Raw genomic sequence first — 16,134 nt, forward strand, 5'->3', positions numbered from 1 at the left:
TGATAGCAATCCTATACTTCAGTTTTCAGGTGTAGGGTTTGTCAGAATCTTTCTACACATTTTTGTCAGAGGCACATTGGAAAAGAAGGATAACTTGAATCGCCACATTATTTGTTCTTCTGTCACCTGCTATAGTTATATTTTCTTGAACTTACCACCTGAGAGAGGAAAGCATTCCTTTTACTGTCAAAATCTGGCCTGCTTCTAGATCTCCACTTAAGTTATACCAAGTACCGTTCACCTTACCCCACCCAGTCCTTTAACAAAAGGGTTACATTCCAAGAATGAGCAAGTGTTACTTTTAGGGCTTGGGGGATATTTGCATAGCTTAAAGCTTTGGGTGGTGTTGGTAGGAAACTGCAAGCAAAGAGGCTATAAGGGGGAAAAAGACAAGGAAAAAGACTTTAATTGTGACATAACCAAACTAATCAGTCTTTATCCAAGTGACTCACCACATTATTGCAAGCACGCTGTCAGACCTGAAGGTGATAATACCACCCACTTGTTAATAATACCACCTTAAAGGAGATTCTTAAAGCAAAAGCACTGAATGTTGAACTTCAAGCAGTTTGTTTTCATTTCAAAATACAGAAGCATCAGAAGGGTTACAAAGCATATTTCATTGGGGGGGGAGTGTTTAATAGTGTTTCTGTTACTTGTATTTGTGAAAAAAATGGGGTGGCGGCATTTCAATAACATGGTGAATTTCATTGTTTTGTTTCTTTACAAAAGGATCCTTCCATTTATACCTTGCAAATCTATGTCCTGTTTTCTGCAGATATATTCTGGTGGCGAGCTTCTTCACTTCATTGACGGATTTAATGAGGAAAAGAGCAATTGGATGCATTATGTAAACCCAGCACATTCTGTTCAGGCGCAGAACCTGGCTGCTTGTCAGAATGGAATGGACATCTACTTTTACACTATTAAACCCATACCACCTGGCCAGGAATTGCTAGTGTCGTATTGCCGGGACTTTGCAGATAGGTTACACTATCCTTCCACTGGAGACCTGGTGACAATGAATATCAGTAAGTAGATTATAACAACTGTGCCGTTTGTCAGTGGGGGTCTAACGATATGGTGCATATTGTATGAGTCTAGGGTCAAAATAGATTTATAGTAGAAGGCATTAAAACAAAAACAAAAGAATTGTCTTATCTTTTAAGATAACTCACCAGCTGGTAATTCACCAGCATATTCACTTACATTGCTGGGAAAACTTAGGTGCAATGGCAGCTGAACATCCAGTTTGTGGCCTTGCAAGGATGTAGCTCTTTCAGTGGTCACCCTGAGCATTTAGCTATATACTGGAAAGGCAACTCAGACTATAGATATTCTCAAGTGGCTATTAACCTGCTAGTTGAAGGACCTCTGACAAAAATCACAGATAACATTTTAGAGTAATGTAGAATAACCTAATTCCAGCATCTTCACAGGAGGAATTTGGAGCTGTTGAAGAAACCTCCATTTCAAGACTGATTGTGGTTTCAAAAGACTGTTATCTGTGAACATATCTGCTTTGAGTATTTATGCTGGGGTCTTGTGAAGGCTCTAATATAATTATTTTATGTAAAGATGGACTTCATGTCTTTTCCATGGCATGTACAAATTATATATCTTTTCATCATTAAGGTCCATCAGCACTTTTTGATAGGATAACCCAATTATGTCTTATTTTACACCAGAAAATATTATGAAACATTCCTTCCATATCTTAGCCATGTTATTCATTGATCAATAAGTTTTAATTTGTTACTTTAATATTTTGATAGAGCTCAGCTCTAATCTTATTCCAAAGCTGACAACCACCTTTGTTTCAGTGAATTTTATCAGTGCAAAAAATTGCTTTCTGATGTCCTGTGTAGCATAGAACAGATTGTTCCTATGTAATCTTTCTCCATAGCTATTTAAAAAATTGAAATGCAAAATAAAGAAACCTTCCTGGTTTTCTTCATGTAGTAAAGAAAATAATTGAACTAGCTAATGATAAGAGAAAAGAAGTGAATAAACAGAAATGAACTAGTTAGGGGAGAGTTCTTTCTGGATGAGATGTAGCAAACAGCCTTAATTATAAGTATAAACCCCCGTATAGACACAACATTAAGAACAGCATCCTAATTATATTAGTTCATCAACAGAACAAGTTGCATAGGGATGCTGGGAAATATTCTTTATTGGAACCTTTCAAGAAAAGGCTGGGCAGAGTGCTTACTTGAGACAGGGTTGTAGGCTGGGTGTCCTGACAGCATCTGTTTTAGGAATAGATCAGCTGCTCTCTGTTAGCAACTACTGATAAGTTAGTAGTGCCAATCCCATTAGATGATATCCAACATTAATCATACTCAGAGTAGACTTAAATCCATTTATTTCAATGGGTCTACTCTGAGTATGATTAATGTTGGATATCAGCCATTGAAATCAGTGGACTCAGGTGTGCCTACCTGCATAAGATTTCAGCCTAATTTGATCATAACTTCAAGTAAATGATAACTCTTTTGAGACCATTTGACATTATAGCATTGCTAGCTTGGATAAAATTAGGAAATTTGATTGGGGATTTCAAATTATTTGTTTGTTTAATTAATTAGATTTATATACCACCCTTTCTCCCAGTAGGAGCCCAGGGCGGCATCCTGTTTAGCCATCTAAAGTTCTGTGACTAACTATGCTACTGTGGTAGATGCAGTTCCATTGACGGTTGCTGCATTATACCTCCAGTATGGGCCAAATTATACATAAAATCTATTCTGAAGTTTGCCCTTGAATGCAAGCTTTTTCTTCCATAAATTGCCAGCACAGAGGACCTGATCTAATTTGGGACCCTGGGCGATATTCAACCAAATACTGCAAGTGCAACAGGACTTTGCTCCTCTCCTCCCATCCTGCATGCCCCCATCCCAAAATCTGCTCCAGCCCATTGGGGAAAAACCCAGAATAGATTTAGGGGGCATGTGGGGGGACAAGAAGAGGTGAATGTTTCATTGCACAAGGACAAATCCTTGTGCTGACAGGACAATTTCCTAAGCACTATGTTGAATACAACCCCTGCTGTGGGGAAGGCTTTTTCTCCATTGCAAATTGCAGGCATGGAGCCCTCTATCTGGGTCAGAACCACAGCAGGGGCAAAAGATTCAAGTCCCTCATCCCCCCAGTAACTATAGTAGGTGACTCAGAACACTCACGGTGGTTCTGGATCATGACCAAAGGCTTCAGCAGAATTGACCATGAACATACTTTGTTTCTAAATGGGTCATGAATGTAGTGGTAAACATTAGTCTTCATTCCTAGCTTGTTTGGAAAAACTTTTACCTCAGAATTTCTAGGTTCTCTTTCATGTAGCAAAATAGACGCCTTATTTAGAACAAAAATGTGAATCAGCATTATTAAAATTTGCTAGTCAAAATGTTCAACAGCATCTACTTCAGAAACTACTCTATACACCCACAGCTATTTTTCAAGGTCTCAGGGGAAAGAATTATAATTAAATCTCTCAGACAGCTAATAGGTGATCCACAAAGGAGAGGGCCCTCAAATTAGATTAGGGCAGATCATGATTTGACATTTATGTTGTTTCCAGAGCTTGGAAAAGTTACTTTTTTAAACTACAACGCCCATCAGCCCCAGCCAGCATGGCCACTGGATTGGGCTGGTGGGAGTTGTAGTTCAAAAAAGTAACTTTTCCAAGCTCTGGTTGTTTCATTAACTACTAACGAACTATACAGTACTGGCAAAAATGTTAATCAGATTGGGTGTAATATATGCGGAAAATATGCTAATCTCACAATTTGCATGGATCTGTTGGACAGGGAACAGTGTTTGTATAGCTACAGTGGAAACAGTTTGTTGGTGCAGTCTGCAATGCTGGACCTTTTGATAAAAAAACTCCATTATAAAGTGTATGTTTTTGTCTTCCTTACACAATTTCTGTATCTGCTACTCAAAATATCATATATATCCCCAGTGTGAGGAAAAATCTAACTTAGCATAGTTAAAAGGTTGATTCACACACCAGCTTGACACAAGACCTTTACATGTTTGGGTGAACCTTGGCTTCATATACACATATCGCATACTGAGAAATCAGGCTCCTGTATCTGTGCTTCACTGCCTGTCTATCAGTATAGAGAGGGGGAGGGAGATCTAGTGATGTACAGACATCTGAATCTGATTTCCCCGCATAATATTTTGCACACCACAAAAAAGGGGCAGTTGCTGTGTGTGGGTGGGACATAGGCTTATAGGAATTTTTGTGTATATGAGACTGAACATCCAGCATATTCTACATATAGTGAAGGGGGCATACGCAAGCCCAAAAGCCTCACTCACTGCATGTAGAGTGTGTAAATACTAGGCCAACATGTGAACCAGCAGTAAGGTGCTCTAGTTCCTGTACCTTGTTCAGTACTGTTATTTTTCCTCTGCCATTTATCTTAAAAAACACCACCACCATGACAAGTGACAGTTTTAACTGTCTATCTGCCTGACTTTGCTGAAAGGCTGTTAGGAGCATGATAGATTAATATTTGTCTGATGGCTCCACATCTGTCACTCCATTTTCCCACTGTGTGTACACACACACACAAACGTTTTTGATACTTTTTCACCAGCTATTCCTCTGATGATGTTACCATGGATGTTGCAGAGGAAGATAACAGGTGGGCGACAGGGCTGCACCACTCATATTACATCCCTCTGGTTGAGTCACTGGTGCATACAGAGACGGGGGGAAGGCAAGGTCGGCACAATGGAAACATGCTGCCAGAGCCAATCCTGCACTCCTGCCAGCATTTTTTGTGCCACACCAACCTTGCCACAGCCTTGCCCATCCCCATCGCAACATACAGCAGCAATCCAGCCAGAGGGAGGTCAGGTGAGTGGCGCAACCCCTCCACATCGTCCGTTACTGGGGTGGCATGCCAAGTTCCATATTTTTCTGGTAGCAAACAAATAGGTTGGATCGTTGTGTGCAGGAAGCTGCAACAAGGACACAAGAGAAAAGTAAGCATAAAGGAAAATTCCTACTGGGTATGAAGCCTAACTCAAGATTTTAAATTTTGGTCTAGATGAAGACCCACAGTAACAGCTTGAAGCAATAGGTTCAGTGCCATCACTTGTGGGTTAAAGTGAGACAGAGGATTTTTATCATACTACATGTGTTCATTACCCTACTAGTGCCAGGATATTGGTACTACTTATGACTGTTTCTTGAGAGTGTCTTCCTGTTTCCCTGCAAATTTTAATACAGTCATCTCAGCGATGCTGAGACAATTATCATTAATCTGCTACTGTAAAAGGTGTGTCTGTTTAAGCCATAATTATCACTGACTGTATTTTTGCATCTCATTACCATTCAACTTCCAACTTACAATTTTCTCTTTTATGCATGCCTACCAACTAAGATTTCACTTCATGCATCTGAGGAAGTGGGTCTACCATAGCTTATGCCAGAATAAATTAATTGATTTATTACCTTTTTTGGTAGCACCTTTGCATGTGTCATCCATAGTTCTATTATTCACATGACTGCAAGGCACTCAATTACCTTTCAGAGTGATGAGTATTGAGACTTGTTTGATTTTTCATTGGAAGCAGTTGAGGGAGCTGGAACAGGCAAATCCTCTCTTAGAAAGATATTTAGGAAGCTGCCTTGTTTTCTATAAATGTAAGAATTAGGTGCTACTTTGTTTTCTGTTATCAATTTAATTCCATAATATTCAAGAAAGCAGAGATGAAGGCGAGACTAGAACAAATGTAGTAGAAATTGGCTTATTATAATCTTCCAATATTTAATAAGTAGCTACTGATTTTATTTCTGTTAACCTGGTGCTAATCCTTCGACTAATGCAAATGTTTGAGACTGACTCTTCATGGTTTTTAAGAGACAGAGACTAATAATCAAGGTCACTTCAAAGATTTTTTTAAAAAAGATTGTCTATAAGTTGTCTTTTCATTGACCTTAAAAATGCATTGTCTTGTTTTTATGTTTCAGCACAAAGCCACGTTAGTCCAAAGCAGCAAACTAATGACAAAGATGAACTTTATCAGAAAAACGTTCCCAGAAGAGAACACAGTGTGAAGGAAATCCTGAAAACTGATTCCAGTAATCCTAAAGGAAGGGACTTATTTTATAGCCACATTTCTGCACATATTCAAGAAAAAGATTTGGAGGGCTTGAGAAAAATTTGTAGCCCTGAAAGGCCTTTCTATCCCCGCATTGTCTACCCAATCCGACCGCACATTCCAGACGATTATTTGAAGGCTTCCTTAGTCTATGGGCTTGAGAGGCCTAGTTACATTGCCAACTCACCAATCCTGTCTTCTACCACACCAAGTCCCACAGCGAGAAGTAGTCCAGACCAAAGTTTCAAAAGCTCAAGCCCTCACAGTAGCCCTGTTACAGTTTCACCCTTAGCTTCTATGACTCAAGAGCACAGAGAACCTTATCCTTACTTGAATGGACTCTATAACTCAGAAGGATTGGGGGCATATTCCAGGTATGCACACTCGAGCCATCTCCCACAAACCTTTCCATATCCCAGATTTCTGATACCACCATATGGCATGAGCATCAACAATTTTAATCTCTTTCCAAGGATGTATCCTTTTTACAGCAGCCTACTCAATGGAGGGAGCATCTCTAATCATATGCTGAACTCATCAGGTCTTCCAAGTTCCTTGCCATCTGATGGAAACCGCCAACTATTGCAACCTGACCATCCAAGCGACTTCCTCATCCCTGCACATAACAGTGCCTTCTTCATCACAGGAGCTGCTGCCAGCATGAAAGACAAGCCATGTAGCCCAACTAGTGGGTCACCCACAACAGACACAGCAGCTACTTCAGAACACATCATGCAACCCAAACCTACCTCAGCAGTATTGGCTGCCACCAGCAGTGAAGAAGCCATGAATCTTATCAAGAGCAAGCAAAATATGCCTGGATACAGAACCCTTCCATACCCACTGAAGAAACAGAATGGTAAAATAAAGTATGAATGCAATGTCTGCTCCAAAACCTTTGGTCACATCTGTAATCTGAAGGTAGGCCTTTGAAGGAAACATTTCTCGACAGATCTCTTCATGTATAAACAAACAAAAAATTAATCCCATTACTGTCTTGTTTTGTTTAACTTGGTTAAGAATCAGTTTTCTTCTAGGGATTAGTCACCTATGTTGGATTTAGTATTGTATTTTGACATCCTGGTAATGCATTTTTCCTTCATATGATGGTTATGCTTTTGTCCTATTTTAAAAAATTGAAAATTAGGTGTCAGACTATAGGATATTTTCCAAAAATGGTGAAGATTAAGTTATTATGCAATTTAATCTTTATAACTACAAAGTTTAAAAACAAACTATAAGTACTTCTTATACAAATTACTGCATCTAAACCAAGAAATCATTGGTGACCTTCTTCTCTCAACTTGGTGTTTGTCGAGGTTCAATTACCTTTTGGCATTTTCAAATGAAAATATCTGCATTGAGTCCCTGCAGTAGTTGAGCAAGTTGAATATAATATGTAGTGAGCATAATCCTGTCTTTTTCATTCCTTGAGGGACTTCTGCGTTAATAATTGCTACAAAAAGGAGCGCATCCATGGGATAAACCATTCAGATCGTTCAGTTGTACCTGATGAGCCAGTGAGAAGATGGCCGCCACGGGGAGAGGAGCATTGTTTTATCCTCTCCTCCGTTAAACAATTAATTGGAATATCTTGGCTTTCTACTTTTTATCTACTCCCGAGGGAACGGTGTGGAACAATACTACAGCATTGATATCCCAGCTCAGGACGAGGGTGAGGACGAGGGTCGACTTACCGGACTGTCTTGGGCAAGCGGGCAGGTAGATGAGCTTACCGCCAGTTCATCAGGCTGTGTTGCGCCCTTGCTCCCCTCGCTTCCTTCGCAGCTGCAGCTGCCGCTGCCGTTCTTCTACATGGACTCCGACGCTTGGTTGGTTTACCATCCGGCTTGCCGCTGCTGTTGTTGTCATCTTGTGAGTGGCAGGGAGAGGGTGGCTGTGTGTGCCTTGTTGCCTCCCCGTACCTCTTTTACGGTTGCTGTCTGTGCGTTTTTGCCTGCTCCGCTTCTCTGGTTTGCTGGAGGCATGTTGTGGGGGAGATCCTAGGACGTCACCGCTGTTGTCTGCTGGAGGATGAAGCTGCTGCGATCATCTGTGACTGTGCTGCTGCTCTTTTTGATATTGTTTACCATCAATAATTTTTTCCTGGTTGGATTGCTGTAGGCGGCTGGTGTGGTGCTTTGCAGGATCGTGACCTGGATGCCCGTCAGCTGCGATTAATCCTTTCCACCTGCTGGTCAGGAAGAGCATCACTGCTACTCGAGGAGGGAGAGTCGTGATTGTTGCTGGTTGCCATCGTTGTCGTTCTCAGGCTGTTACCATCGCCCTAAGTTTATTTTTTGAGGAGAGCTGCGAATATTATTCCGTTCGCATGTAGTTGCAGCTTTTTTCTGTGAGTGTAGTTGGTGTGTGGTGAGAGTGTGTGTGTATGTGAATTGTGTGTGAGTTTTTTTGATTTACATCATGTGCCTGGGTGAGAGGTTCCAGAGTCGAGTGGGGTGCTTTGAGGGGACCACAATTGGCGTGGTGATGGGCTGAGGGAGATACAGCATTGTGAGGAAGACTTGCCAGGTGAGGGGAACTCAGCCCAGGCAGCTAACAACTGTGCCTTGTTCCGGTCTCCCCCACATCCACAGGTTTTTTGGTTGTCCTGTCAGCCAGCTCTCAGATCTCTGGATGCTGCTCCTAAATGCCAGATCGGTACAAAATAAGATCTCCCTCATCCACGATTTAATTGTGGATGAGGGAGCTGATCTGGCGTGTATTACTGAGACCTGGGTGGGTGAGCAGGGTGGAGTTAGTCTCTCCCAGCTGTGCCCACCGGGGTATTTGGTTCAGCATCAGGGTAGATCTGAAGGTCGGGGAGGAGGGGTGGCTGTGGTCTATAGGAGTTCCATCTCGCTCTCCAATCACCCTGTCCATGTGGTTACTGGTCTAGAGTGTCTGCATTTGGTGTTGGGTCAACGTGACAGATTGGGGATTCTGTTGGTGCACCGCCCACCCAGCTGCCCAACGGACTCCCTAACTGAGCTGACAGAGGTGGTCTCGGATGTGCTGCTGAGATCCCCTAGACTGTTGGTACTGGGGGATGTCAACATCCATGCCGAGGCCGCCTTATCTGGGACGGCTCAGGACTTCATGGTTTCCATGGCAACCATGGGGCTGTCACAACATGTTGTTGGCCCAACACACATAGCAGGACACACTCTGGATTTAATTTTCGCCACTGGACAGGGAGATGGTGATCTGCAAATAGGGGGCTTTACATCAGTCCCTTGGTCATGGACAGATCACCGCTTGTTGAGGTTTAGACTTACAGCGACCTCTTCCCTCTGCAAGGGTGGGGGACCCATTAAGATGGTCCGCCCCCAGAGACTAATGATTCCTGAGGATTTTCAAAGGGCTCTGGGGAGTTTTCCAGCTGATAGGGCTGGTGTTCCTGTCGAAGCCCTGGTGGAACTGTGGAATGCAGAAATGACCCGGGCAGTTGACATGATCGCTGCTGTGTAGAGCTCATGCAGCTCCATGGTATACTTCGGAGCTGAGAGCGATGAAACAGCATAGGAGACGGCTTGAGTGCAGATGGAGGCGGACTCCTGACGGATGCAATTATGCGCTGGTAAGTGCCTATACTAAGCAGTACTTAGGGGCAGTGAGGGCAGCAAAAAAGCAACATTTTGCTGCCTCTATTAAATCATCTATCTGCTGTCCAGCGGTGCTCTTTAAAATTGTCCGAGGGCTATTACATTCTGGCCCTACGGACATGGTGCAGTCATCTCAGGCGCGCTGTAACAAATTTGCTAGGCACTTCCAGGATAAAATCTCGTGCATCCGCCAGGACTTGGACTCCAATGTTATAGCAGTTGAATTGATTGAGGTGTCCAGTGCACAGTCTCGTCCTGATTTTTTGGATGAGTTTCAGTTGGTACAGCTTGAGGATGTTGACAAGGTGCTTGGACTGGTGCGTGCGACCACTTCTAGGTTGGATCCTTGCCCTTCTTGGCTAATAAAAGCTGGGGAGCTCCTTCCGGTACTTCTTCCAGTAAGAGGCGTTTTCTCAGCCGCTCCGTTATTCTCAACATAACTTGCTAATTAATCTTACTGGCAGCAATTTGTTACCTTTTTTCTATAGCTGACTTCTTTTTGTAGCTTTTGCTACATCAGCATATATATCAAACAAACTTTAGACTCTTTTCTTTAGCTTGTATTCAGACTCGAAATGCCGATAAGCCCCGGCTAGACAACTGCTCATTAAGGAAATACCAAAGGAGGTGGGAGTGTAATGGAGGGTGATAAAATGAAGAGTAATGCTCAAACAAGAATTACGGACTATTTCATGTGTGAAAAAGATCTATCTTATACTTCAGCTCCCACTAAAAAAGTTATACAAAACGATCCCGTTCTAACTGCCCCACACGAATGGACGCTAGGAAATACCTTTTCAGTGCAAGCATATGCAGCAGAGATAGCAGCCAAATCCTTGGCAGAGGAACTTCATGACGCTGGTTTTAAATGTGTCTCAGAGGAGGGGTCAGAGAGCTCAATAATAGAGATGATTACTCTGGATTCTCTTGATTCTCTAAGAGAAGCACAAAGCGAATTAACATCTATGCCTATATTGAGCCCTGAAGCAAACATTCAATCATCTACTCCCCCCCCAGCTTCTACGAACGCCATCTTAGGCTGGCATGTCCTCATCTCAGAAGAATTATGTCTTGTCAAAGGATTTCTTGTTGAAACGAACAACTTACTTACGACCTTAGTGAATGCATTAAGCCCTCATCTTTCCCAGGAGCAAAACGGACTGAGTTCTTTAATATCTCCTGCTACCAACTTGAAACAACAGGGATTGGAACTGAAAGACATAAAGGAAAAAGACAAGAAGTCAGCAAAGAAAAAGCACACTAAAAATGGAACTTTAAACAATAATAGAAAGACTAAGAAAACTAAGAACATCACAAATACCAAATCGTCAACTAATAACAAAATGAACTTTAAGCCGCTATTTAAACTTATAGACTCAAAAAACTCAACTTCTTCTAACAAACGTCACTCAAATAAGACTGTAAAAATAACTGCCCAACAGAGCAATAACATTAGCTCGGATACACTGAACAGAACTGAATAACACAGGTAACACTCTGGAGTCGACACTCCAACTGCCAGGAACATACCCAAGAGTACTCTCTATTAATACGCAAGCACAACCATGGAATCTAGTTCTGTAAAGGAACAAATTGGCAGTGTCTTATAAGCGAAAATATTCAGGAGGTAACCTTACAAATCCAAGTATAACGTCCTTGGATAAGTGGTTTTCCCAACTGATGCAACCTTTACATAATACAAATTATATTAGGTCATTACTTAATATATCTTCGGATTCTGACTACCTTCGCATGATAATCACTTTTCATTCTACAGCAGATGTCAATCGGATATATTCAATAAGAGAAAAATTTGAAGAAAGGTTTATTTTTACAGAGATATTACATCAACTCAATTTCACCTATTTCACTAATACAAACCAATTCTCCTCAAGACACTTCGCTCGTGACTGCCTCCTCCATCACCACAGATAACTTGGGAGCTCACACACAACATAATACGACAATGGGTCCGATTTTGCCAGTATTGCCTGCGGTGTCCCAATCTTCAACTACTTTATTGAGTGAATTAATCCCCGAAGAATTACAATTTAAGGAATTATATTCCCAGTTACCAACCACTGAACGGTCGCTGATCATTGACAAATTCTATCAATTAATTCAGCATCTATTGAGTGACCAAAATGAAAGGAATAACATAAGAATGCAGAGGCAGTCCCCGCACAGCTCATCGGATGTAATGCCAGTGCAAGTAAAGGAAACAAATAACATCAAACAACATATAGTTAACCAGTCAGGAGCAGTATTTGTTGATCACACTGGCTTCCTGGAACAAATAGAAGTAATGCATTGACCCGCCTTAGAGACAGTAGCCATGCCACAGAATTTAATGCCATCTCCTAGTCCTCCCTCTGCACCCTTTATCAGAAAAAGGGCTGGGGCGGACTTACCCTTAAAATATATCTCATGGAACATTGCGGGTTGGTCCTCTAAACTTAACAACCCTGACATGAATAGCTATTTACATAAATTTGATGTCATTTGCTTGCAAGAAACATGGATCATGTCAGCAATAACCTTGGATGGATACACTTCTATAGAACTCCCAGCATACCATGTATCAGCGGAAGGAAAAGGCAGAGCAAAGGGTGGCCTAGTAATCCTACTTTCTACCTCACTTAAGATGCAACTGGTAAAACTAGCCCCCTGTAAAAATATTGCTATAGCGGTAATACTTACATTTCAGTCTTTATCTCTGCTATTGTTTAATGTTTATATTCCCCCTTCCACAGCAAGGGCAGAAACTGATCAAATGTGGGAAGAACTAGACAGCTATGTATTAAAATTGGAGATCCGCTACCCGAAGGCTTTAACAATTTTCATGGGCGATTTTAATGCCAGAACTGGCCCCAACAATGATACCTTATTCTCATCTAAACTGTGGGGGGGGGAGGATAAGGAACGGTTTGTCAATCACCAAGCCAGATCCTCTAAAGACAACAGAGTAAACTATTCAGGCATTTGCTTAACCCGTATGGTAGGGAATTGTGATTTGGTAATTCTAAATGGATTAGAAACTTGGGGGTCTTCTAATGAATTCACTTTTATTTCCAACAGAGGAAGTAGTGTCATAGACTACATAATAATTCCTCTCAGACTGCTCAAGGCTATAGATAGGCAATAGGCACTAGGCAAGATAGTGACCATCTGCCGTTAACCTGCGCAATTCGAATAAATGAGAAAATAAGACTAGAGCGGAATTATAACTTGTCATTTAATCCTGCACAACAATATCATAAAAGACACAAATGGTCCTCTTTTGTAGCTTCCAAAGTAGCAGAGTTTCTTGTTTCCCCTTCTGCATTGGCACTACAATCCCAACTAAGCAATACCACTAGTAATTTAAAGACGTTATCTTCATATACTTCACTTACGGAAGCTTTAAATTCCATTGTTTCCAATTCCAATTATAAAAAAACAAAATCTAATATGCATTTGCCCCACTGGTTTGACCAGGAATGCAAACAAGCAAAAATATATGTAAAACAATTATACTTACAATATAGACACTGCAATTCTATAAATCTTCCTTTGGAATACTACAAAGCTAAAAACGAATATAAATTAATAATAGCAAACAAAAAGAGACAATTCCAAAAGGCAGGCTAGAATTCTCTAATACAAGCAGTTAAATCTAAAAATACAAAAAACTTTTGGTCTTTAATATCTGGAAACCTTAGGCCTACAAATTACATCCCCTGTAATATCCCCCCCTATATATGGGAAGAACATTATATAGCTACGCAGAAAAATGTATTATACACAACACCAAATAACTCATTTATCTTTGATCTAAAATCGGTGCCACTTTGGAATCCAGTCTCCTATCTTGAAATAATAGACCTAATTTCTCAGCTCAAAGCGTCAAAGGCACCGGGAGGAGATAACTTACCTCCAGAGCTACTTAAAAATCATCAAGATTGGTGGGCTCCGGTCTTGGCCAATCTATTTACATTAATAAACAATACAGGACTTATTCCTCCGGCTTGGAGTGAAGCCATAATCATACCAATCTACAAAAAAGGTCCCAGAGAAGACCCTAATAACTATAGACCAATCAGTTTGCTTTCCGTTATAGGAAAATTATATGCTATCTATCTGAAAAACAGACTGGTTTCATGGATAGAAGAAGAAAACATTCTAGGTTACGAACAGGCAGGGTTTAGAAGGGGTCACTCGGTAATTGATCACTGCGTCCTATTATTCCATCTGGCAGAGAAGTACAGAAATCATGTGGGCAGTGGCTTATACACAGCGTTTGTGGATCTAAGAGCGGCCTTTGACTCGATACCTAGGAATATTCTATGGAACAAATTAGCGAGTACAACGATCGAGAAAAGACTGCTCTTTCTTATTTACAATCTTCACAAAAACACCTCCCTCAGAATTCGCTGTGGCATAGAAGGAGGGTTGTCTAATTCCATCCCTATTATGAAAGGTGTAAGGCAGGGTTGTGTTTTAGCACCCCTGCTTTTCAACCTCTTCCTTAACGATATGAGAAATAGTTGTCTTTCCCCTTCCTTCCATTCTCCTAAGATTAACGAGCATAGATGTCCAATATTGCTCTATGCCGATGATGCGGCCTTACTAGCCTTCTCCAGAATCGGCCTAAAACGCTTGCTTCGTGCTTTTATGGCATATTGTGCACAAAACCAACTAGCCATTAACTATAGTAAAACTAAAATTGTAGCCTTCTCCAAGTCACCAAAAGTCTTCAACCGGTTAATAGATGGGCAAAGAATTGCCCAGGTACCCTCTTACAAATATCTGGGCATTACATTCCAGTCAAACCTCTCCTGGAAAACGCATATACGTAGGGCAATTATGACAGCCCGAAACACAACAAAAAATATCATTCGATACTTTTTCACTAAAGGGGGACAGTTTATTCCAGCGGCTATACAAGTGTTCAACACAAAGATTATTCCCCAATTGTTATATGGGGTCCCTCTTTGGATTGCTGCCTTTAAACCATCTTTAGAAGCAGTGCTTTCGACCTTTCTGCACCAAATTTTAGGACTACCAAATTGCGTCCCGAGTGCAGCGATGAGATTGGAACTCTGCTTAACTTCGATCGGTTGTAAGGCCTGGATACTAGCCTTTAATTATTGGTGTAAACTTGCATACAACCAAATCCCAGGATACTTAGCTAAAATCTGGGGAGATACGTTTACTTCCAGATGGATGTCATCGTACTCTGATAAACTTTCTCATTTAGGTCTCTCCTCACAATATCTAGCTTCTCTTGACATAACTACTGCCAGAAATACCATATGCTCCAGACTAAAAGATATAGACAGACAAACCGATACAGCAGCAGCCTTTAAAACTTGCTCACCCTTGTCCCATGCTTTATCCTTTGACCCCCTTAAGTATCCGAGCTATCTTAATTATCAGTTAATTCCTAAATATTGTCATATGTTCATAAAAGCTAGATTTAACTGCTTAAGTTCTTCAATAATGGATGGTAGATATAAGCGAATTCCGTATGATCAACGGCTATGTTTGTGTAATGAGGGGGTAATGGAAACGCTCTCTCATACCTTGTTGGAGTGTCCATTATATACTCGGGAACGTCATAATTATATTTTTCCAATTATAGAAAAATACCCAAGTAAATCTTCTAAGGAACTCATAACTTGCCTCTTGAGCGGTCTGAACGAACAATATACGAGAGCAGTAGCTAAATATCTGTATGTAGCTCAGCTTAAACGTTCAAACCTTTTAAAGTGATTGTATTAACATTGAAACTCTAATTATCAGATCTCTTGATGATACTTGAGAACAACTATTTTATTTATTCTTGTAACAATTACTTTAAATTCCTTTATATTTTTGTATTAACTCTGTATTATTTATTAGTTTGTTTTAATCCTATTCCCACACTTCCAACTATTGTATATTAACCGCCGATTTTTATGGGTCTTTGACCGCAAATAAACTTTTGTATTTGTATTTGGCTAATAAAAGCTAGCAGGACTGGAACAGCCGGCTGGGCCAGGGCGGTGATTAACGCTTCTTTGCGGGAGGGAGTGGTCCCTGGTCTCTTGAAAGAGGCGACAGTAAGACCACTCCTGAAGAAACTGTCCCTGGACCCGGAAAATTTTAACAACTATAGGTCGGTAGCTAATGTCCCATTCCTGGGCAAAGTCCTGGAACGAGTGGTTGCCAACCAGCTCCAGACACTCTTGGATGAAACCGATTATCTGGATCCATTTCAGTCGGGCTTTAGGCCCGGTTTTGGCATGGAGACAGCCTTGGTCGCCCTGTACGATGACCTTTGTCGGGAGACAGACGGGGAGTGTGACCCTGCTGATTCTCCTTGATCTCTCAGCGGCTTTTGATACCATTGACCATGGTATCCTTCTGGGATGACTCACTGATT

At 41.2% G+C, this 16,134-nt stretch overlaps 1 protein-coding gene across 1 annotated transcript in view; it reads left to right on the forward strand.

Annotated features, from left to right (window-relative positions):
• Nucleotides 1-16,134, forward strand: part of LOC133382931 (PR domain zinc finger protein 1-like) — a 48,552-nt gene that overhangs the window by 27,315 nt on the left and 5,103 nt on the right. The window contains exons 3-4 of the mRNA XM_061622622.1: nt 779-1,031; nt 5,993-7,044. Of these exons, the coding sequence (XP_061478606.1) occupies nt 842-1,031; nt 5,993-7,044 (1,242 nt within the window). The 5' untranslated portion in view covers nt 779-841. The remainder of the gene's footprint in view (nt 1-778; nt 1,032-5,992; nt 7,045-16,134) is intronic.

Source organism: Rhineura floridana, chromosome 4 (assembly GCF_030035675.1).
Source record: "Rhineura floridana isolate rRhiFlo1 chromosome 4, rRhiFlo1.hap2, whole genome shotgun sequence".
In the NCBI taxonomy this organism is placed as follows: Eukaryota; Metazoa; Chordata; class Lepidosauria; order Squamata; family Rhineuridae; genus Rhineura; species Rhineura floridana.